The 22,429-nt window shown below is 42.9% G+C and overlaps 1 protein-coding gene across 2 annotated transcripts in view; it reads left to right on the forward strand.

Annotated features, from left to right (window-relative positions):
* The first annotated feature begins 16,283 nt into the window (after window positions 1-16,283).
* The window catches only part of NANP (N-acetylneuraminic acid phosphatase), a 7,998-nt gene continuing 1,852 nt past the window's right edge, over window positions 16,284-22,429 (forward strand). The window contains exon 1 of one of the 2 annotated variants that reach the window (XM_029220131.1): window positions 16,284-16,408. In XM_029220131.1, coding sequence (XP_029075964.1) covers window positions 16,319-16,408 — 90 coding nt within the window. In that variant the 5' untranslated portion in view covers window positions 16,284-16,318. The remainder of the gene's footprint in view (window positions 16,409-22,429) is intronic. The other variant, XM_029220130.1, reaches the window with a different exon arrangement.

Consider the following 22,429-nt stretch of genomic DNA (forward strand, 5'->3'; position numbering starts at 1 on the left):
CACACACACACACACACACACACACACACACACACACACACACACACCACGATATGGGTAGTTGGTAGGAATCTAAATCTCATGCCCTCAGTGAAGGACTGTATTTTCTAAAGATGGTCCCATCATCATGTCCCACCCTCCCCCATACTCTTCTTTCAATGGGCATAGACCCTCCTCCATCAAGAGGAGGGTCTCTGTTCCTCCTTCACTTTGCATCCAGGTGGTGGTAGTGATGCTATGTGACTTCCAAGGTCATAAAGGACTGCATTGCTTTTGCTGGCCCTTTTGGGATCCTTGACCTGGGAATCCTGTCACCGGCCACATGGAGAGGCCACTGTAGATGTTCTGGCCACAAGCCCAGCTGACAGTCAGCCTTGACCACCAATCACCAATGTTAGCAGCGGCAGCAACCAAAGATTCCAACCCCCAGCCTTTGAGCTGCTCCAGGGGAGCAATGTGGAGACGACATGCGCTGTCCCCGCCAAGAACTTCCCAAACTGCAGGCTTATGGGCAACAAAATGTTGTTTTGAACCATCAAGTTTAAGAGTGGTTTGTTATACAGCAAAAACAAGCCCTCCTTCCCTGCCTCTGAGTGTAATGCTTGCAAGAGTCGCTCAGATCTCATTCATGACAGAAAATGTCCCGAAGAGACAGGGTCTACCAAATACATGAGCTGGCCCAAGTGGATGCATGAAGGCAAAGTTCTGGGTCTTAACAAAGCCTCAACCTAGCCCGAGATCTTTCCTTATGGGGATGGTTGGCAGAAATGCTGGCCCCAGCCTTTTAGTGGTCCTGGGTTTAGTTTCCCTGTTGGTGACTTTATTTTTGTATTTGTATATGAAGTGATATTTCACTGTAGTTTTGATATGCATTTCCCTTATAACTAATAATATTTAGCATCTTTTCTTGTGCTTATTGGCCGTTTGTATACCTTTTCTTTTTTTTTTTTTTTTTTGGGATACGTGGGCCTCTCACTGTTGTGGCCTCTCCCATTGCAGAGCACAGGCTCCGGACGCACAGGCTCAGTGGCCATGGCTCACGGGCCCAGCTGCTCCGCGGCACGTGGGATCTTCCCGGACCGGGGCACAAACCCGTGTCCCCTGCATCGGCAGGCGGACTCTCAACCACTGCGCCACCAGGGAAGCCCGGCCGTTTGTATATCTTTTTATGAGAAATGACTGTTCAAGTGCTGTATTTGGTTTCTCATTGAATTATCTTTTTGGAGGGGTTCTTTCTATATCCTCTGGTTTCTGGACTCTTATCAGATATATGATTTGCAAATATTTTCTCCCGTTACGCAGGTTGTCTTTAAAATGTTGTAGGAGTGCCTTTTGATGCACAAAAGTTTTCAATTTTGATGAGTCAAATTTATCTCTTTTCTTTGTTACTGCTTGTGCTTTGGTGTCATACTTGAGAAACCATGGCCTCATCCAAGGTCATGAAGATTTATACCCATTTTTTAAAAATTTATTTTTTATGTATTTATTTTTGGTTGCGTTGGGTCTTCATTGCTGTGCGCGGCTTTTTCTAGCTGTGGCAAGAGTGGGCTACTCTTTGTTGCGGTGCACAGGCTTCTCATTGTGGTGGCTTCTCTTGTTGCAGAGCACGGGCTCTAGGTGCGCGGGCTTCAGTAGTAGTGACTCGCAGGCTCTAGAGCGCAGGCTCAGTAGCTGTGGCGCACGGGCTTAGTTGCTCCGCAGCATGTGGGATCTTCCCGGACCAGGGCTCGAACCTGTGTCCCCTGCATTGGCAGATGGATTCTCAACCACTGCGCCACCAGGGAATCCCTATACCCAGTTTTCTGTGATGAGAAAACAGACATTTTGGGGCGTTTTACAGTATGACAATCCTGCTCACACCCAGAGTCTGGACATTTAGATAAAAATCTGAGTTTAGGATACCCACCCCAATTTCCCACTTTGTTTTTCCCAGGAAAATTACTAAAAATGACCACTTAGAGTTGAACCCGAGAAAAGTCTGCCCCAGCCAACAGATGCTTACTACCCTGCTCTCTATCTCCGGCTCACTTGTAACCTGAAGTGGAGGACTGCCCTTCCCCCAGCTCATTGTGTCTCCCCCTCCCCCATTTCTGGGATTTGTAAGTAATAAATCTTGTAACTTCCTTTATGTGAGTGTATTGAAACTGTGCCTTCAATGAAAATGACCCTGGGGTTTCATTTCCCCAAAGTGGGAGCCTGGATGCTGAGGGAGCTACTTGCCAACCCCCATGGGTGGCTTGTGCCTGCTCAGGCAGCAGGTCATGTTCTCTGTATTCTTTTCTTTTTTTTTTTTTTGCGGTACGCGGGCCTCTCACTGTTGTGGCCTCTCCCGTTGCGGAGCACAGGCTCCGGACACACAGGCTAAGCGGCCATGGCTCACGGGCCCAGCCGCTCCGCGGCATGCGGGATCCTCTCGGACCGGGGCACGAACCCGTGTCCCCTGCATCAGCAGGCGGACTCCCAACCACTGCGCCACCAGGGAAGCCCTCTTTTCTTTTTTTTTAAGTCTTTATTGAATTTGTTACAATATCGCTTCTGTTTTATGTTTTGGTTTTTTCCGCCGGGAAGCATGTGGGATCTTAGCACCCCGACCAGGGATCGAACCCTCACCCCCTGCCCTGGAAGGCAAGTCTTAACCCCTGGACTGCCAGGGGAGTCCCGATCTGTGTATTCTGAATTTAATACACCAGCTATGGGCTCCCCGACACAATTTCCTTCCACAAGTTTTAGTGTGAGGTAGGAGACCAAATTCATTCTTTTGCATGTGGGTATTCAGTTGCCCCGGGAACATTTGTTGAAAATAATATTCCTTCCCCATTGAATAATCTTGGCACCTTTGTTGGAAATCAATTGACCATAGACGTATGAGTTTTATTTCTGAACTCTCTATTTTATTCCATTGATCTGTATGTCTACTTTTATGCCAGTAACACAGTTTTGATTAGTGTCTTTACAGTGAAATTTTAAATCAGGAAGTGTGAATCCTCCAATTTTGTTCTTCTTTTTTCAAGGTTATTTTAGCTATTTGGGTTGCCTTACAATTTCATATAAAATTTAGGATTAGCTTGTCTATTTTTGCAAAAAAAGGCAGTTGGAATTTTGATAGGAATTAAATTGAACCTATAGATCAGTTTTGGGAGAATTGCCATCTTAAGAATATTAAATTTTCCAATTCGTGACCATGAGTTTTTCCCATTTATGTAGTTTTTCTTTAATTTCTTTAGACAATATTTTGCAATTTCAGTGTAAAGGTCTTGCAATTCCTTGGTTAAATTTATTCCTAAGTATCTTGTTCTTTTTGATGTTACTATAAATGGAATTATTCTCATAATTTTATTTTGGTTTGCTCATTGCAAGTAAACAAAAATACAATTGATTTTGTATATTGATCTTGTATCCTGCAACCTTGCCAAACTCATTTATTAGCTCAAATAGTTTTTTCATGAATTTTTAAAAGGTGTTTTCTATGGGAAGGAAATCCAAAAAAGAGGGGATATATGTATAGTTATAGCTGATTCACTTTGCTGTACAGTAGAAATTAACACAACATTGTAAAGTAACTATACTCCAATAAAAATTAATTAATTTTTTTCAGAAAAAGGTGATTTGGGACTTCCCTGGCAGTCCAGTGGTTAAGACTTTGCCTTCGAATGCAGGGTGTGCAGGTTTGATCCCTGGTCGGGGATCTAAGATCCCACGTGCCTCGCGGCCAAAAAAATAAAACATAAAGCAGAAGCAACATTGTAACAAATTCAATAAAGACTTTAAAAACGATCCACATCAAAAAAATCTTTAAAACAATTTTTTAAAGCTGTTTTCTATAAAAGATTATGCCTTCTGCAAAAAGAGATAGTTTTACTTTTTTCTTTCTAATCTGGATATGCCTTTTGTTTGTTTTTCTTGCCTAATGGCCCTGACTAGAACTTCTAGTACAGTGTTAAATAGAAGTGGTGAGTAGATATTTTTGTCTTTTTTCTGATCTTAGGGGGAAAGCATTCAGTTTTGTTCACCGTTAAGCATGACGTTAGCCGCAAGTTTTTAATTGATGCCCTTTATTAAGTTAGTGGCTCCAAGGTTTTTTCAATACCGACTGAGCACCTACTGTGTGTGCCAGGCACTCTTCTAGGCCCGTAGAAAATTATGGTGGGGAAAAAAAAGAATCTAAGGGGGCGGGAGTTGGGGTGAAATAGGTGAAGAGGATTAAGGGGTACGAACCTCCAGTTATAAAATAAATAAGCCCTAGGGATGTAATATACAGCATAAGGAATATGATCAATAATATCGTACTAACTTTAGATTTATCATGGTGTTCATTTCATAATGTATGCAAATGTAGTCACTAGGTAGTACTCCTGAAACTAACATAACTATATTTCAATTAAAAATACAAAAACAAAAAAATGGTGTCCAAGCTGTTCAAGGACAAATTTAATGAAGATAAAATCATGACTCACAAAGAAATATAAAATGAAAATGAGTCTAAGATTTTAACTCATTAGTTAATAAGAAAACGAGTAAGAGGCTACAATTGGTTCAAAAGAGAATTGCAAGAATCATATCTATATAGGCAGTAAGGAATACTTAAAGCGAATTTCCAAATGAATGCAAAATTGATCTACCTATTGGGCAATAACTAATTGCCTTCTACAGAACATAGTTCATTTGCATGTGTATGGCCAAGAATAATTTGCTTTGTTATCAGTTTTCTATAAATTACAGCATTATGAACTAGTTCAAAGTCAGTGAAAGGCAGAGAAAATTCAGAGGCAATCTCTGGAAGGACACTCTAGAAGCCCCCACCCCCCCATTTCAAAGTCTTTCCCAATTTTCTCAAATAATATTCAATAAATAGTTGTTCAATTAATGGATAGTGAACTAGAAACAAAGGAAAAACATATTTCAAGAAGAATAGTGTGATCAACTGTGGCAAATGCTGCTGTGAGCATGATGAGACTTGAGAATTGACCACTGGCTTTGGTAACTTGGAGGTTTTAGTAGGATTCTGGGGGTCAAAGTCCAATTAGAGTGGGTTCAAGGACAAACAGAAACTGAGGAAGTGGAGAGAATTAGGCCACTCTTTGGGAGTAGTTTTACTATAAAAGGGAGCAGAGAAATAGGGAAAGTGAGGTCAAGAGAAGAAGTTTGTTTGAGCTTTTTTGTTGTTGTTATTGGGGTTTTTTTTGTTGTTTTTTTTATTTTGGGTTTTTTTTTTTGGCCACACCAAGCATCACGTGGGATCTTAGTTCCCCACCAGGGATCGAACCCGCACCCCCTGCATTGGAAGCACGGAGTGTTAACCCCTGGGCCGCCAGGGAAGTCCAGAAGATGTTTTAAAGGATGAAATATAACGCAGCATTGGCATGCTAAAGGTAACTCAGCAAAGAAGGAACAAAAGAGGGCATAATTGGAAGAGGGAAGTTCAAGAGTATTTATTCATTGCAAGGGGGAAGGAGACCAGTATGCAAGCTGAGAATTGCCTGAGATTGAAGAATAGACAGTTCATCTGTTAAATATCAGGATGGTAACTGGAAGGGTTTTTTTCCTTGTCTCTGAAATAAAACAGGAAATTCCTTGGCTGTCTAGTGGTTGGGACTCCACAATTTTGCTGCCGAGGGCCCGGGTTTGATCCCTGGTCAAGGAACTAAGACCCCTTAAGCTGCTCGGGGCCACCAAAAAAAAAAAAAAAAGAAATAAAACAAATGCAAACCCTAAGTCTGAAGACCATTTAACAAGAGCCACCAGACACACCTCAAAGGAACATAAGAGGTGGCTAAACCAGCTTGATGTGATAGTGGTCACCCCACCCCTACCAGGCGACTGTGCTATACAGTCTGGTAGCTACCAGCCACATGCAGCTACTTAAATGTAAATTAATTAAAATTAAATACAATTTTAAAATTTCAGCCCCTCAGTTGCACTAACTATATTGCGCGTACACAATAGCCACATGGAGTTAGCGCTATTGCATTGGACAGCACAGATGTAGAATTATTTCCAGCATCGTGTAAAGTTCTATTGGACAGCATTGGTCTACAAGAATTGGTGGAGGAAAAATAGCTAGAGCAGGGGGTTCTCCACCTACATGGAGAATGCTGTTACGTTCCCCCACTCTGTTGCCTCATTGATTTTTTTCCCCCATTATTTGTTTGGACGTGCTTCAAATCTGCTGCTCTTCCCTGGGCCGATCTGAGCAGGAAAAAGGAACTGGAGAGAGATGTCGGGTGATGAGAGGACAAGGAGGAAGCAGCCAGACAGTGATGGAGAGGCTTTCTCTTCCAACTGTTGCAGGAAGGGGGACCCCTTCCAGGGCCCGAGAGTGGGCGCTTGTCTAACACTCGGAAATGAATTGTCCAAGGACACACGTGTGCTGACAAAGCAAGAGACTTTATTGGGAAGGGGCGCCCGGGCAGAGAGCAGGAGGGTAAGGGAACCCAGAACGACTGCTCTGCCACATGGCTCGCAGTCTTGGGTTTTATGGTGATGGGATTAGTTTCCAGGTTGTCTCTGGCCAATCATTCTGACTCAGGGTCCTTCCTGGTGGCTCATGCATGGCTCAGCCAAGATGGATTCCAGCCAGAAGGATTCTGGGAGGTTGGGAGGACATATGGACTGGCGTCTCCTCTCCTTTTGACCTTTCCCGAATTCTTCCGGTTGATGGTATCTTGTTAGTTCCGCATTCCTTACCAGGGCCTCCTGCTTAAGATAACTCATGCAAGTGGTTACTATTGGGCCTGGCCAGGGCGGGTGGTTGCAGTCAGTGTTTCCCCTAACGAATAGGGTTACCTGAGCCACACAAATAAGTAAAAACTGGGAACTAACATTCAAGGGCTAATAAAAAAAAAATAGTGATTTTGCTCTGGGTTTAACTTGTAAACTCAGAAAGAAGGTCTTTCCTGAATGCCTTATACAAGCCTTTGAAGGCATGATAAATTAAACTCTGAAGTTCTAGAACATAGAACACATTGTGGTCTTTTTTCTTTTTTTTTGCAGTACGTGGGCCTCTCACTGTTGTGGCCTCTCCCGTTGTGGAGCACAGGCTCCGGACGTGCAAGCTCAGTGGCCATGGCTCACGGGCCTAGTCGCTCCGCGGCATGTGGGATCCTCCCGGACCGGGGCACGAACCCACATCCCCTGCATCGGCAGGCGGACTCTCAACCACTGCGCCACCAGGGAAGCCCTCATTGTAGTCTTAAAAAAATGCACAACGTGAGAGTTGTGAGTTAAGTTTTATTTGGGGCAAAATGAGGACTATAGCCCAGGAGACAGTATCTCAGATAGCTCTGAGAAACTGCTCCAAACGGGTCGGGGAAAGGTCAGTATATATGTGATTTTGGTGAAGGGGGAGTACATGCAATCAAGCACATATTTTTTGCCGAAGGTTTCTGCTAGTCTGTTGAGGGTTACTGCTAGTCACGAGGAGCAGACATCACCATGAAAGATTTTAGTGCTTTTCTACATATGAGGAGACATAAGAATTGGGCTCATAAAATCAGCTCCTTAAAGTATCTATCTGCAGACCTGTTCCGCCAGTCTTTCCCGGAGCACAGAGCGCCTCATGTCTGCTCTCCACCTGAGCTCCTTTCAGGGGGTGTTGAAAGTCACCAGCTACAGCACCTGATTTAATCCTTGTAGAAGTAGGTGGCAGGTGCCAATTTGTAGTTGACATAGTAAACCTCAGTTAGTTCGAAATTTTCTCACTGATATAATACATAGTTGGACAAATCAATCTTTTTGTATCCTTTCGGTGACAGACCTGTTCTCTGGGGAACTAAAAGCAACTGTCTTTCCCTTGCCAATCTCTACAAACCAGAAATGTAACTACAGGCCCGAGGACCTGGGACTGAGCCTCATTCGCTCGGTCAGGCAAGACCTGAAACCAAGAGAAAAAAAAAATGACAAAGTGGTAGTTTTAAAATTCAAACCGCTGGGAATGCTACCTCAGCCAAACTTTACAAATAGCAAAGCCTTGGTCATTTGAGCAAGCAACTTTAATGTATTCCAACTGTTCTTTGTAAACTAGTAAGTTTATATTGTAATACCTGATTCATAATTAAGTTTTTTTTTTTTAAGTGAAGCCATGAGATCTCTAGTTTTGTCTGTTTATATGTCTGTGTGCACATTATACATATGAGATATCTCTACCTCTGGAAGGTATTATCAAAGTTGAATTTATAAAGTGCTCTATTTAATTTAAAAGAAAGCGCTTACAAATTAAATATAAAGAAACCAGCCAAAATGACTTTCAGGTTCACGTGAACTGGGAAATATTCAATATTAATTTGATACCTGGTATTAAAGTTTGTTGATCTATTTATTATAGACATGTCTTTAGAGTCATTAAGTATAATACTTTGTTGTACCTAGGTTTAACAGATGTTAAATAAGACCTTATATCTTGTTGCAAGGAAAATAACTTGATGAGACTTTATACGTAAATGAGACAAGAGCTTTTGGGTAAACTCTTTAAAACTATATTTTAGAAATGTCTACTTAAGATGATCTTTACAGATATTTGGTAACTTAAAGTTCTAGAGTTGTGCTAATTTAAGTGATGGAGGTTTATTGAATAGCTATATAATTTCAAAAAAAATAAGATACTGACACATCAATTACTAAATAGAGAAACTAAAGGTATTTAGGACTATTAATGAAAATGTTTGGTGCCACCTTGAGTTGTCCTCTATAAGAAAATGAATGTATTTAGAAATTACCACTGGTATTTATGTTCACCAATCTACAGAATGCTAATGTAAAAGAAAGTTCATAATTGCTTACTTCTTATTTTTCACTAGAAATTAAGGTTTTGAAGAGTTGAGGATTCTAATTTAAACATGTAATTAAAGCTAACAGGAAGCATTTCAGTATACAGTACAAAAGTAGAATGTGTGTTTTCAGTAAAGAAGGTATGATGAATGGAATTACATTTTATTAAGGAAAAATTTTATACTTGGTCAGGATTAACTAAATTTAGATTGAAGTTAATTAAGCAAATGGATTTTGTTAAGTAAAGTATACATGACTGGAATTTGAACAAAGTTTCTTAGAGTGCTCCTTTTTGATAACAGATTGTGTGAGTTTCTGTGCCCTTAAGTAATCTATTTGTGAGTTTGGTTAAATGAATAAGTATTGCTTTATAGAGACCTATGATCTGTTGTGTTTTAAAAACCTTTCTGATATTTTTTAACAAACTTCCCAAATATCAAATCGAACTAAAGCTCTTTTAGCCTCCAGCTGACTCTGGGATGCTCCAAAGGAACATCTCTGAGACATCTCAGAGAGGAATGTTAAACTAAGTTTATTTGATATGTTTAATTATTTCAGAAACATTGTCGAGTGATTGGAGATGAACTTCAGGTTATAGTTTATGGATAAATGTTATTAATACAGATATTCCAAAATTTATAAGGAATCCCTAACATCTGATATGTTCTGATATAATGTTATCAGTCATAATTCTAGTTATTATCCAAAAATGTTATGTCACAGAAATATCCAAGTTTCCTGCTAATTGCACTGTACTCAAATCTTTTCCATGCTATTTTAAGTTTTAACTTTTATAGACAATCATTATTTTACATTGACGCTTTTACAAAATGAAGATTTTCAAGAAGACTCATAAAGAGAACTTTTTAAGCAAACACAAGTTTCTGATAGATCTAGATAATACCAATGAACTGGGTAACAAATGACAAAACTCTAATGGAAAACCTGATTACTTCATCCAGATCAACAGGACTTAATTACATGAGACTGAATGAACTGATGACTATGATTTATAGCTTTATGACTTTTTGAAAATACACTAGCTAAAGCTTTGTTTTCCAGAAAAACCTTTTCTCTTATGCTATGACCTACAACAAGTTGACAAAGTATACCTTTGTAAACAGAGAGGAAACATTTATCTTTTTCTCTCCACCTGATCCTTCCAGAGTTTGGTTCCTCCAGCTGGCTCTCCTGTGGATTCGATGGTTTGGTGCAACTGGATTACAACTAGTTACACTAATGATTGTTTTAATTTGTTCTTTGTTTCCAAATTGTTTATGATTTGTCTTCCTGCTGCACTATAACTTTGTAATGTTACCACCTACATTACTTATATCCTGTCTATTTTATAAGATTGTTGTCTTTTCCAGTACTCAGTGTGGCCTCCAACAAAACTGATGATGGCTAAACATCTTGAGAAAATAGATCACATTTATGACTCTTATAGAATAATTGTAATAGTGTGATTCTAGATATGGGAAGAAGCAATAAGGGAAAACATTTCCTGGATCATAACAGACTAGTAAGACAGAGGATCCAGAGAATCTTTAATTATCAACAGGGCCTAATCCGTAAATTAGCTCCTGGAGTAGCATATCAACAGGAATTTTCGCCTGATCTAGGATGAGCCTCCCAGCGCCACAGGACAAAATTTGGTCATGAAATGTTTCCCAAATATTGGTTGAATTCCTGACCAAGAGGAGGATCTGAGAAATGGAATATTTCCTGCCATATCAGTCACAGACATCAGAGATTGCAGCCCTCCAACGTTAGCCAGTGAGCCCTAAGGAAACTCAGGAAGGAAAGAATACCTGCCATCTAGCAGCCACCAGACTCATCACTTCCTATCGTGAGCCCTGAGGAAACTCAGGATGTGAAAACACAGGATACCCAGATAGCTGAGGTGCACATCAAAGGAATGATTTCAGTGAGCCCAGACTCTTGCATCTTCCCATACATAGAAAAGCACTAAATTCCTTAACTTGGGATATCTGGTGTTCTTTAATTAACAATAATCTTTTTTATTTTTAGAAATTTTATTTTTTATTTTATTTTATTTATTTGGTTGTGCCAGGTCTTAGTTGAGGCAGGCAGGCTCCTTAGTTGTGGCTCACCGGCTCCTTGTGGCATGTGATCTCTTAGTTGCAGCATGCATGGGGGAGCACAGAGTCTTAACCACTGCACCACCAGGGAAGTCCCAACAATAATCTTTTGACGTTTGGACTATCTGCCCTTTGTTGCAAATTTCTGTATAACCTGGCTCCCCCCCACCTCACCTCCTCAGAGCAGTTCTCTCAGGGTTACTTGAGATGCTGCCTCCCGGGCTTGAAGTACTAAAATTTCCTGCCGAACAAAACATAACTCTCAACTTTTATGTTGTGAAATTTTTTTTTTTTTTTTTTTTGCGGTACGCGGTCCTCTCACTGTTGTGGCCTCTCCCGTTGCGGAGCACAGGCTCCGGACACGCAGGCTCAGCGGCCATGGCTCACGGGCCCAGCCGCTCCGTGGCACGTGGGATCCTCCCGGACCGGGGAACGAACCCGTGTCCCCTGCATCGGCAGGCAGACTCTCAATCACTGCGCCACCGGGGAAGCCCTGTTGTGAATATTTTTTAAGTCGACAGGTGCCAGGCTGGAAACACCTTCCCAACAGGTGGAAAGGGAAACTGCTCTCAAGCCCCCAGGCTGGGAGGCAAGTTGCAAAAGTTCAGATTGCGCTGGGCAGAAACTCTGGGCCAACTGGTTTAAGAGCATGGCCTTTACAGTGAGACTTCAGACCTAGGCTCCATCACTTTGAGAAACGTATTTAAACTCTGTTTCCTCATCTGAAAAAGATGGGTAAAAAAATAACCACTTAATAGGATCGTTGTGAGGATTGAATGAGGAAATCTTGTACGACACTGGGAACCATCTATGGTGTATATTAAATGCTCAGTAAGTGTTAAATATTACTAATAGTAAAACCTCATTATTCCAGAGGCACAAAGAGGACAAACTTTCTGCTCAGTCAGTATCATGTCAGGATAGGCTGTGTTCTGATACCTACACCCTGGGCCTATTCTTAGGAAGCTGCCCATAGTTCTTTTCTTCTCTGACAGGACTAATACTTTTTTTTTAAAAAACAAGAGGAGGCCATTCCCCAGGCTTGGGAATTTCTGGGAACATTCTCAGGATCACACCCTTTTTTAGCCTCTAGCTCTACTTCCTCCAATGCCTTGCCCACCCAAGAGAGGACTCTCTGCTAGGGAAAGGGAGGACAGCCCAGCCTCTGGTGGGTACTCCTAACCTGTTGCCTTCCTGTAGTGCCTTCTCTGCTCAATACAATGGTGGGTGTCCTTTGCTCATGTCTGACATCTCGTGACCTGCACTGTCCCATCTGGGGCTCAGAGCCTCAGCTGGTTCTCGGTCAACTAGGCCTCTTCACAAGGAATATTCCCCAGATCTTATGCCCTCATTCAGGACACTTGCAACATTGTCCCAGCACTCCTTCTCTCGGCACTTTATTCAGGCTGATGCACTCCTGGTATAGACAGGGTCTTGTGGAAAATGATTGTTAGCATTTACAGAGCAACTGTCCTGTCCCAGGTAATCATTGCCATATTTTACCCTCTCAACCAACCTGCAAGTTAGGATTGGAATCTCCATTTTGCAGAGGAAAAAATCATGTGTTAATGAGTTAGAATAATTTTTAAAATAAATTTATTTATTTTTGGCTGCGTTGGGTCTTCGTTGCTGTGCGCAGGCTTTCTCTAGTTGCGGTGAGCAGGGGCTACTCTTCATTGCGGTGTGCAGGCTTCTCATTGCATTGGCGTCTCTTGTTGCAGAGCACAGGGCTTTAGGTGTGTGGGCTTCAGTACTGTGGCACACGGGCTCAGTAGTTGTGGCACACGGGCTTAGTTGCTCCGCAGTATGTGGGATCTTCCCAGACCAGGGATCGAACCCGTGTCCCCAGCGTTGGCAGGCGGATTCTTAATCATTGTGCCACCAGGGAATTCCTAGAATAATTTTTACTTTATGTAACATATATGGGATCAGATGGACCAGGTTGTACAGCAAGCTGTTTTTTTGTTTTGTTTTAATAATATTGAGGTATAACTTAGACATTTAACTTTTTAAAATAAATTTATTTATTTATTTTGTTTATTTTTGGCTGCGTTGGGTCTTCATTGCTGTGTGCAGGCTTTCTCTAGTTGTGGAGAGCGGGGGCCACTCTTCCTTGCACAGGTTTCTCACTGTGGTGTCTTCTCTGGCTGTGGAGCACAGGCTCTAGGTGCGCAGGCTTAGTAGTTGTGGCGCACGGGCTTAGTTGTTCCGCAGCATGTGGGATCTTCCCGGACCAGGGCTGGAACCCGTGTCCCCTGCATTGGCAGGCAGATTCTTAACCACTGCACCACCAGGGAGGCCCTAGACATTTAACTTTTGCTTATCCTATATGTTAACAATGACATCATACTGTAGCTTGGATTTGCATTTCTTAAAATACAAGTGTGATTAACCACCTCTCAGATGTTTATTGGCTTTATTTTTCTATTCTCTGGCCAAGCTAATTCTCAAGGGATCAGAGGAGATAGCATTTTATGAGTCATCAGCATATAATATATAGATGGTATTCAAAGTCATGCAAGTGAATGAATGAGATTCTCCAAGGCAGTGAGTGTAGTTAGGCAGCCCTGGAGCCACTGAACCACAGAAAGTCAGTGAGATGAGGGGGAACCAGCAAAGGAGACTGTGAAGAGTAGTCAGGAGCAGAAAAGAAAATGTGAAAGCCAAGGCGGGGAAAAGGACTAGCTACGTGAAATGTTGCTGATTAAGAGAAGGAAGATGGGGCCAGAAATGCTATTGGATTTAGCAAGCTGAAGGTCACTGGTGACTTGGCAAGAGTACTTTCAATAAAGTATTGTGAGTGAGAGGGGTGTATCCAACAGATGGGAAAATTTTGATGTAAAAGAGAGGAGGAAAGAATTGCTGAAAAGATGTCCTTAAGTAGGGGCAGGAATCTGGTAAACAGCTGAAAGGGCTAGCCACAGAAGGCAGCAGAGGTGGCTCATTTAAGGTTATCAGGCAGCATAGGTGGTTATAGCTGATGATAGCTGGGTAGATGTAGTGGGAGCCTGTGAAATTCTCTTCTGGTTGTTTCCATCTTGCCCCTCAACTGAGCAATGCCGCATTCTGAGAAAACCTTTAAAGTTTAAACCACAGGGCAAGCCTCTCTTTTGAAGTCATGGAGTTGTAATGAACTTGTACAGGAGAGGTGGGTGGGAAGGGTCTGGGCAAGGCTTTCCCTAGGGTAGGACAAGACAGGATCAATGTTGGGTAGCAGCAGTTGCACAGCAATGGTGCCATGCTGCAGGACGCAGGAGAGACAAGTGTTGCAGTTTAGTTTTCACTTTGTGTTCCTTGATCAAGTCTCACAATTACCAATCTTTTATTTAGACCTTGCTTCCTGGAAATAGGAAAACATCTAGGTAGTAGTGTTAAATCTGTCAAGCTGACCAGTTAAGTAATGTACTAATAACCTGAGGCTCATTTATAATGAGGAGCCTGTACATTTCACCACCTTAAAAGCATACAGGAAAATTCACTGGTTCACAAACATCAACTGCAACAACCTAAAGCCTGGAGACATTTAATTAGAAGGAACTAAAGTTGTCAGTGTACTGTACCTGGCCATCACCTCCCTTCAAGCAGCCAAGTTGGACAGGTCATGGAATGCCATTAGAGTACTTGTCACAAAAAGAAACCTGTCAAACACCCAACGCATTAAGTCAAGAGGACTGATTATACATGCAGACTGCTGCACCTTCTCTGACTTTGGATTTGTGCCTAAGTCAATAAACTATATGCACATCAGAAAAAGGATACGGACTTCCCTGGCAGTCCAGTGGTTAAGGCTCCACGCTCCCAATGCAGGGGGCACAGGTTCAATCCCTGGTCAGGGAAGTAAGATCCCACATGCCTCACAGTGTGGTCAAACAAACAAACAAACAAACAGAAAACGGCTGCAATCCTATAGACTTCATGTGCCCATATGCAGTTTTATGCTAAATTTATTCTTACAATTCAGGCAATTAAAAAAAAGTAACTCTAATTAATGCACTCATAATTTCGGCCGATTGCTAATCTAAATGACCAAAATTGATAGACTAGCCCTGCACATCAACAGTCATGTTTTTGAGGCATGGGTATTCATTTATTTTCCACAGTAGCAAAGAGAGGTCACCTGCGATTCTGCTCCAAAACATGGAAACTGTAGTCTGCCACTGCAGAAGAAAAACCTATTAACAAAAAGACAACTGATCTGATGGTACTGAACACCAGCAGCCCAACTGTTAATCATGTATCTCAGGGGTGGGCAGATTTTTTTTCTACGAAGTGCCAGATAGTAAATATTTTAGGCTTTGCAGGCCATATGGTCTCACTTGTAACTATGCAACTCTGCTATTGTATGGTAAAAGCAGCGAAAGGCAATACATAAATACTATTTATGTACACTAAAATTTGAATTTCATATAATTTTCACGTGTCATGAATACACTTCTTTTGATTCTTTTCTCAATTATTTTAAAAAATGTTAACAACCACCCTGCTCACAGATCCAACAAAATCTGGTGGCAGGCCAGATTTGGCCGGTGGCCCTGTTCTACCTGATAGACAATTTCTGGTCACTGATGATGACCACATGTCCAAATTTCGGTAAGGTTACCCAACAGAGACAATTCAGACAGAAGATTAGAGATTAGTTCCACGATCCTTATTCTGCTAACAGCAGAAAGCAAACAACTGTTACTGACCTTCTGCAGGTTTAACAGACTCTCTAGGTACCTCAGTCTCTGGCTATACCTGAAAATCATGCAAGTAAAAAAGACACCCAGCGACCGGAAAATGCAAGGCTTCAGGAAAAGCCATCAAATCAAGGTGGACAAAACATCGGGCAGACACTACGGAGCCCTCGGTCTTCAGGCAGAGCCGTCAAACAATGGCTCCAAAATCCAGGTTACACCTTTCCAACACATCCGCCAGCTCTGAGCCGGCTCCTGCCATCCAGCGGGGCCGCAGACTCGTAAACACACACACACCCCCGACCCGGCCACGCTCGGAAACCGCCTGAGCTGCGCGGGCCAGGACACCCGGTCCGACCGGAAAAACCCCTTGTTCTGTCTCCTTCCGGTCGCCACAAGGCGCAGAAAACCTCCCGCGGGCAGTCACGACGTCCTCCTCACGCAAGGAGGGCAAAATGAGAAAAGAGATAAGCGCAGAGAGGCACCAAGAAGGAAGCCGCGTTTCCGACCACGCCCTACACGTCAGCGACTCAGACAACAGCTAGCATCGTGACGGCTGCGAGTCCCCGGCCCTCCCTAGGACCACGATTCCGGAGTCTCGCGGGACGTCGCTGTTCCGCGCCACTCAGGTATGGGGACATCTCGCGGGAGTTCCCCGCCGGTGCGCAAGGGTCGGGCGGCCTCGCGGCTCCGCCCCGGTATTTCCCGTCCGCCGGTCCGTTTCGCGCAGGCGCGCGCGGCGGCTACGAGTTGGCGCGTCGCGCAGGCGGCGGCGGCATGGGGCTGAGACGGGTGCGGGCAGTCTTCTTCGACTTGGACAACACGCTCATCGACACGGCCGGGGCGAGTCGGAAGGGCATGTTGGAGGTAACGTTCCGGCTACTGCTTCCCTCTGGCGAGCCCGGCGCCCCGCCCCGCGCGCTCTCTCGCCCCCTTGGGCCGCCGGCCCACTGCCCTGTCGGCTCCCTCCGCGCCGGCGCCCCTGGTCCCGAAGGCCCTTCGTGCCGGCCCGCGGCGGCGGCCTCGCTCAGAGAGCGGGGAGGCTGCGACCTGAGGGCGCTCCCAGCGCTCGGGCTCCCGGAAGGATGTCGCCAAACTGCCACAAGGGCAGAGTCGCCTCCGCACAGAAAGGCGGCCGCGCGCCAGGCGTCTGGCTTTCTGCCGGGACAGGTTTGGACCTGCCGGGACGAGCGGGCACCCGGCTCTCCGGGACTGACCGCGGGAGGCTGGTCTCCCACCGCGTGCTCTTCGTTGGACCTTTGAGCCTGGACTTTATCGACTCGAGGGAGTTTTCTCCGCAGGTGTTCCTGCCGCGGGTGTGACCCTCAGTAGGTTTACCTTCACGAGGCCTTGCTCCGCCGCATCCTCCCCTTTCTGTACCTACTGATGCTTTTTCAGACCTTTCCCGTGCTGTTCAAGACCTGAAGCCACCCCTGCTTTCTTTCGTCTGCATTCAGCTTTAAAGAGAAAACTAAGGATTACCATATCTGAAAAACCCACTTTCAGAAGCTAAATCCTTTCAGCCCTGAGTGTCCCGTCCTCTTCATGCTTCATTAGTTAGGTTGTGTCTCCCTGGATCTTCAGCCTCTTCGTCTTCTTTCTTGGTGCATTCCACACCTGCTGCGTTTTCGGATCTGTCCAATACTCTATTTTTTTTTATTTATTATTATTATTTTTTTTGCGGTACGCGGGCCTCTCACTGTCGTGGCCTCTCCCGTTGTGGAGCACAGGCTTCAGACTCGCAGGCTCAGCGGCCATGGCTCACGGGCCCAGCCGCTCCGCGGCATGTGGGATCTTCCCGGACCGGGGCACGAAACCTGCGTCCCCTGCATCGGCAGGCGGACTCTCAACCACTGGGCCACCAGGGAAGCCCGTCCAATACTCTATTTTTATTTGTTTGATAAAGATGTCTTTACACTCTCTTATGATACTCCATAAGCAATATAATCAGTGTTTAATCATAAATAGTCAGCTTGCACATTTCTTGGGTTTGAATCTTGGCTCCACAATTTTCTCTGAGATCTCGGGCAAATAATTCAACTCAGTGCCTCAGTTTCTCATCTGTATTACAATACGACACTAGGGCCAACTTTAAAAGACTGTTTTGGGGAATTAATTGAGATACTGTGTATAACAGTTTAGCAGAATGATTCTCCAAAATATGCATTGGAAAAATGTTAACGATTATTTTATACAATTATTTCAAAAAATAAAAAAAAGGGCAACAAACCTATGTCAATTTTTGAGCTTAAAAAAAAAATAAGCAAATGTGAATAATTCATGCAGAATCTTTTAAAATGCCCAGTACTTTAAAAAGAACGCTTCCCTTGGACCCTTATTTCTCCACAAGATATTACCTCTCTTGACAGCCATGTTTTTCAAGAGAAATCTATACCATTATCTCCATGTTTCTACTTCCTGTGTATTCCCAAAACCACTGTAGTGTGTTTTTTTTGTTTTTGCCACTAGAATGAAATAAACTCACCATCTATAGGCACCTCCCAAATTGCCAGAATCCTGGACATTTTAAGTCTGTCTTAATGACTTTACCGAAGTATTATACACTGTTGACTGTCCCTTCATGCCTTTGATCTTGACCTCAGGGGCACCATCCCCTGCTATATTGTCTCCAGTATCTCTGGCTGCAAACTGTACATATTTACCTGTGTGTTTTGGCAGGCCAAGTCCAGTGTGTTGTCATTAAGTTCTTATTTTATTCCAATCCTTGCTATAGGCCAAGAGTTTAAGCTTTAAAATTAGACAGTTGAGATTGAATCACAGCTCTCCCAATACCTAGGTAAAAGCACCCGAACAAGTTAGTTAACTGCTCTAAGCCTCAAATCTTTAAATAGTGATATTTGAATAGTGAAATTAGTTCTCAAAAACCCTATCAGCTAGGTTTAATGTAATGCATGGGAAGTACATACAGTCCAGTGTTCCAGAATTATACCACCGTCCACTCTGTCACCAAGTCTGTCCTCTCCTGCACATCCCCTCTGCCCTTTTCTTAGTTAAAGCTGGACTTGTCTCTCACCAAGACTGTTACTATGGTCTTGATGCCAGGCTTACCATGTCCAGTTCATCCTCCACATTCCAACTCACATGCCCACAGCTAAATAGTGAGCTTCTTAAGAGGGAAAAAACTGTCTTATTCATCACCCTGTGTTTGACACAGGGTGAATGTTGAATGGATGGATAAAAGTCCTATTCTCCAGACTTGGTTCTCTTACCATTTGCTTTATAAATATCCTATGAAATGTGCAGAATTAACTATACGAGGATCTAGGATCGCTTTATCACATAAGAATACAACACCCACAAATGTTAGCCTATTCAAAAGTAACATGCCAGCTTTCTGAATCACTGAATGATTCAGTGAAAAGGTCCAGCCATTGCCTTGGGCTTGAGGAAAAGGAGTCATACTGACTATATATCACTTTAATTTTTTTTCTTTTTTCAGCCTCTTTTTTTATATATATACAATTTTTAAAGGTTACTTTCCATTTATAGTTATTACAAAATATGGCTATCAGCTTTAATTTATTTTTAAATCATCTGGGAAAGCTATTTCCACCCTCTTTCAGTGTCACTACTCAAGAAGAAGGCTTCTCCAGAAAATTGGGGTTTCTCAGAGAACAAAGCAAAAAAGATTTCTGCATTTTTGAGTTTGCTTTCTAATGGGTATGACAGTGAACATAATAAATGTGCTTTTATTTATAAGTGTGTCAGAAAAAGTGGAGGGGAGAAAGAATTGCATTTTTAAAATAGGTTGGTCAGATTAGGCCACATAGAGTAGATGATGTTTGAACAAAGACTTGAACTAAAAATAACAGGAGGGGGCTTCCCTGGTGGCGCAGTGGTTGAGAGTCCGCCTGCCGATGCAGGGGACACGAGTTCGTGCCCTGGTCCGGGAAGATCCCACATGCCGTGGAGCGGCTGGGCCCGTGAGCCATGGCTGCTGAGCTTGCGCGTCCGGAGCCTGTGCTCCGCAACGGGAGAGACCACAACAGTGAGAGGCCCGCGTACCACAAAAAAAATAAATGAATAACAGGAGGGCTGCTTGAATTGTTAGTCTGTATGCAGCCATCATGTTTTGTGAGCATGTATTTTTAAAAATAGTTTTATTTAGAATTCAGCCACTTCATATCTTTATCATATGTGTTACATGGTTCCCACACTGGCCCTCAAAAAGTCTTTTTAAATCACAGCTAAACACTAGTACTAATGGTATTTAAGTCTGGGTCCAGAAAGTAGGAAGTAGGACAGAGTTTCCTTTTTGTATGTGTTGCGATAGAGCCTTAAATAGAGTTTTGAAGTAGATGGAATTTGAGTTTATATTGTGTCTAGAAATTGATCTCCCCTCTCTCACTATCTTAGCTTTCCCTTCTTCAGGCCTGTACGTGCCTAGTGGGCTCATTCTACTCAGAATCCTTTTCAGGCCTGACTTACCCTTATGCAAAATGTCATCACACCTCTAAATTAGAGGTCTTTTCCCTCCATCCCCAATTAAATTTAGACTCCCATTCTCTCAGTGCAGGTGTTAGGAGAGCTTGCACCAGTAATGTGGACTAATTCACCTTAGGTATTATTTCTGTTTGAACTAATATTAATATGTGAATGATAAACATCTTTCCCAAAGCTGTTAATATTATTAAAATGCCACTTGTTGTTCCAAATGAATATGTAATTAGTTTCTGTGTGACGAAATGGCAAAGTTAATTCAGGGAATGTAATGGGAGGCAGTTTTGAAACTTGGGAGCAATATACCTCTACAAGAATCTCCCCTTTAAGGTGAGCTAATCTGCTTTTTCAGATCCCAAGAATGTGCTTAACAAACTGCCAATTACAGTTTATAGGAAACTGGATCTTTATTGGGAGCTTTCATTTATGAACTGAGCCAGTTCCTGTTGAATCGCAAGTACTGTGGAGTCCTAGAGGCCTGTGTCCTTTTATTGTGTAGCAGTAGCGTTGCTAAAACTGTATAGTGACCTTCAATCATAGCTCAGGAGTAATTTAGTTGACATTGCTAGAAAAGATGGTGACATAACTATGGAGATTGAAAAGGCTTGATTTGTTCATTGAATTTTAACTTTATAAAGCAAGAAATTTCAAAGTTTTCCCTTCACCTAAAATTCTTAGGGCTGGTTTATTTTTCTCTGACTAGTAAGACTTTTCTTAACTATTATGTTTTGTGATTAACACAAATAGCTTGAGGAAGAATGTGTCTCTTCAGCTCTTTCCCCTTTTCAGTAGGTGAATTGAGTGTCTGGTGTGAGTAGCAGATCATTTATTCCCTATAGAGTTTAGGGTAACAATTTAACTTGACTTTGACTGCTTCACTTCAACAACAGAAAATCTTTAGCCCCAGCTGTGTGCATTGCCCTCATCCTCAAAGATCCAAAATTGCCTTGGCATGATCGACTTTCCCAGATGTCCCTGGGACAGGCGGCTTCAACTGCAAGCAGTTCACTTGGAAGGTGACCCTAGGAAGCACTGTAGGGGGTGGTGGAGTCAGACAGGGAAGGGAAGGAATCTAATACAGGCTGTGTTCATGAGCAGGGAACTGTGTGAACGGTTGGGGACTCTGGGAGACACATGTAGACATACTTTACTTGTCCCTTCCAAGGGGCAACCCACCAATATCTGCTTCTTATTGGTTGAGACCTGCTCCTTGGGCTATACTCTGGCTCCAGCCTATGTGCATGGGTGCCCCTATGGCGAGATAAAGCTCCCAGGCAGAGAAGCCCAAGCACTTGCAGTATGAAGCCTTTGGCATGTATGGGCATAAAGTGTGCCAAGGGAATTTCGGTAGCTACAGCCTACCCAGCCTCATCTCTAGCACTCGCCCTCACTTGCCTTCCATTGTGGCTGAACTCAGCTTCTTGCCTTTCCCAGTTCACAGAATTCCAAGTACTGTGTCTTTGTGCTGTTCCTTCTGTCTAGAATGATTTTATCCTCCTCCCATCCCCACCTTTGGGCTTGGTAACGCCTTGGTTTAAATGTTCCTTCCTCTGCCCTCCTTACCCAACAACCCTGGGGTTGCTCCTTACATTTTATTTCCAGTTTTTTGTGTGACTGTCAAGGCACTCAACCCAGCATTTGTGGTGGTTATTTTCCCCACCAGATAAGTTCATGAGGACAAAGGGTCCAGTCTCCAGTGCCGAATACATAGTATAAACGCAAGCATGTGGCCTGTGGAGTTAGGCAAGTATGGGCTTAAATCTCAGCTGGGGCAAGTTATTTATCAGGTCTAAACTTCCATTCCCTCATCTCAGAAAGGAAATTCCCTTGCAGAGTTGCAGGAAAGATTAGAAATAATATATGTGAGTACTGGGCATAATGCTTTGCCACATTAGCATCTTGGTAAGAAGATAGGCCAAAGGGATAAGAACCTAATCTCATAAAAAGTCAAGATAAAGAGCTGTGGGAACATAAGAAAGATTATGATAAGGGATTCAGAACTAGTGTGACAAAGAGGGAGACTCAGAACTACTTGAAGTTTTTTATCTGGAATCCTAAGTTTGGAAGAAGCACCATCATTAAACTGCTGAGGTCACAGAACATGCCTGATTCCATTAGAGCTACATATACCTGTTTTTAAAAGTACAGAATTAGGTCCCCTTTAGGACCTAATTTAGGCCTTCAGAACGTAAAATGGATAAGATGAGGAAAGGTTAGGTGAACTAGCGTTATTTCTGGGAAGAGTCTACATATCAGTTGTTAGAAATTTTACGTTTTACTAAATATAAGCACAGTTTTGTTTTCATGTCTTCATGACCGGAATGAAAGGTGGTAGACTTAAACTGACAAATGAGGGATTTTTATTAGATATGTGTGTGTGTATATATATATATATATATATATATATATATATATATATATATATAT

This window comes from Monodon monoceros, unplaced genomic scaffold, assembly GCF_005190385.1.
Source record: "Monodon monoceros isolate NGI ecotype Baffin Bay Population unplaced genomic scaffold, NGI_Narwhal_1 Super_Scaffold_13, whole genome shotgun sequence".
In the NCBI taxonomy this organism is placed as follows: domain Eukaryota; kingdom Metazoa; phylum Chordata; class Mammalia; order Artiodactyla; family Monodontidae; genus Monodon; species Monodon monoceros.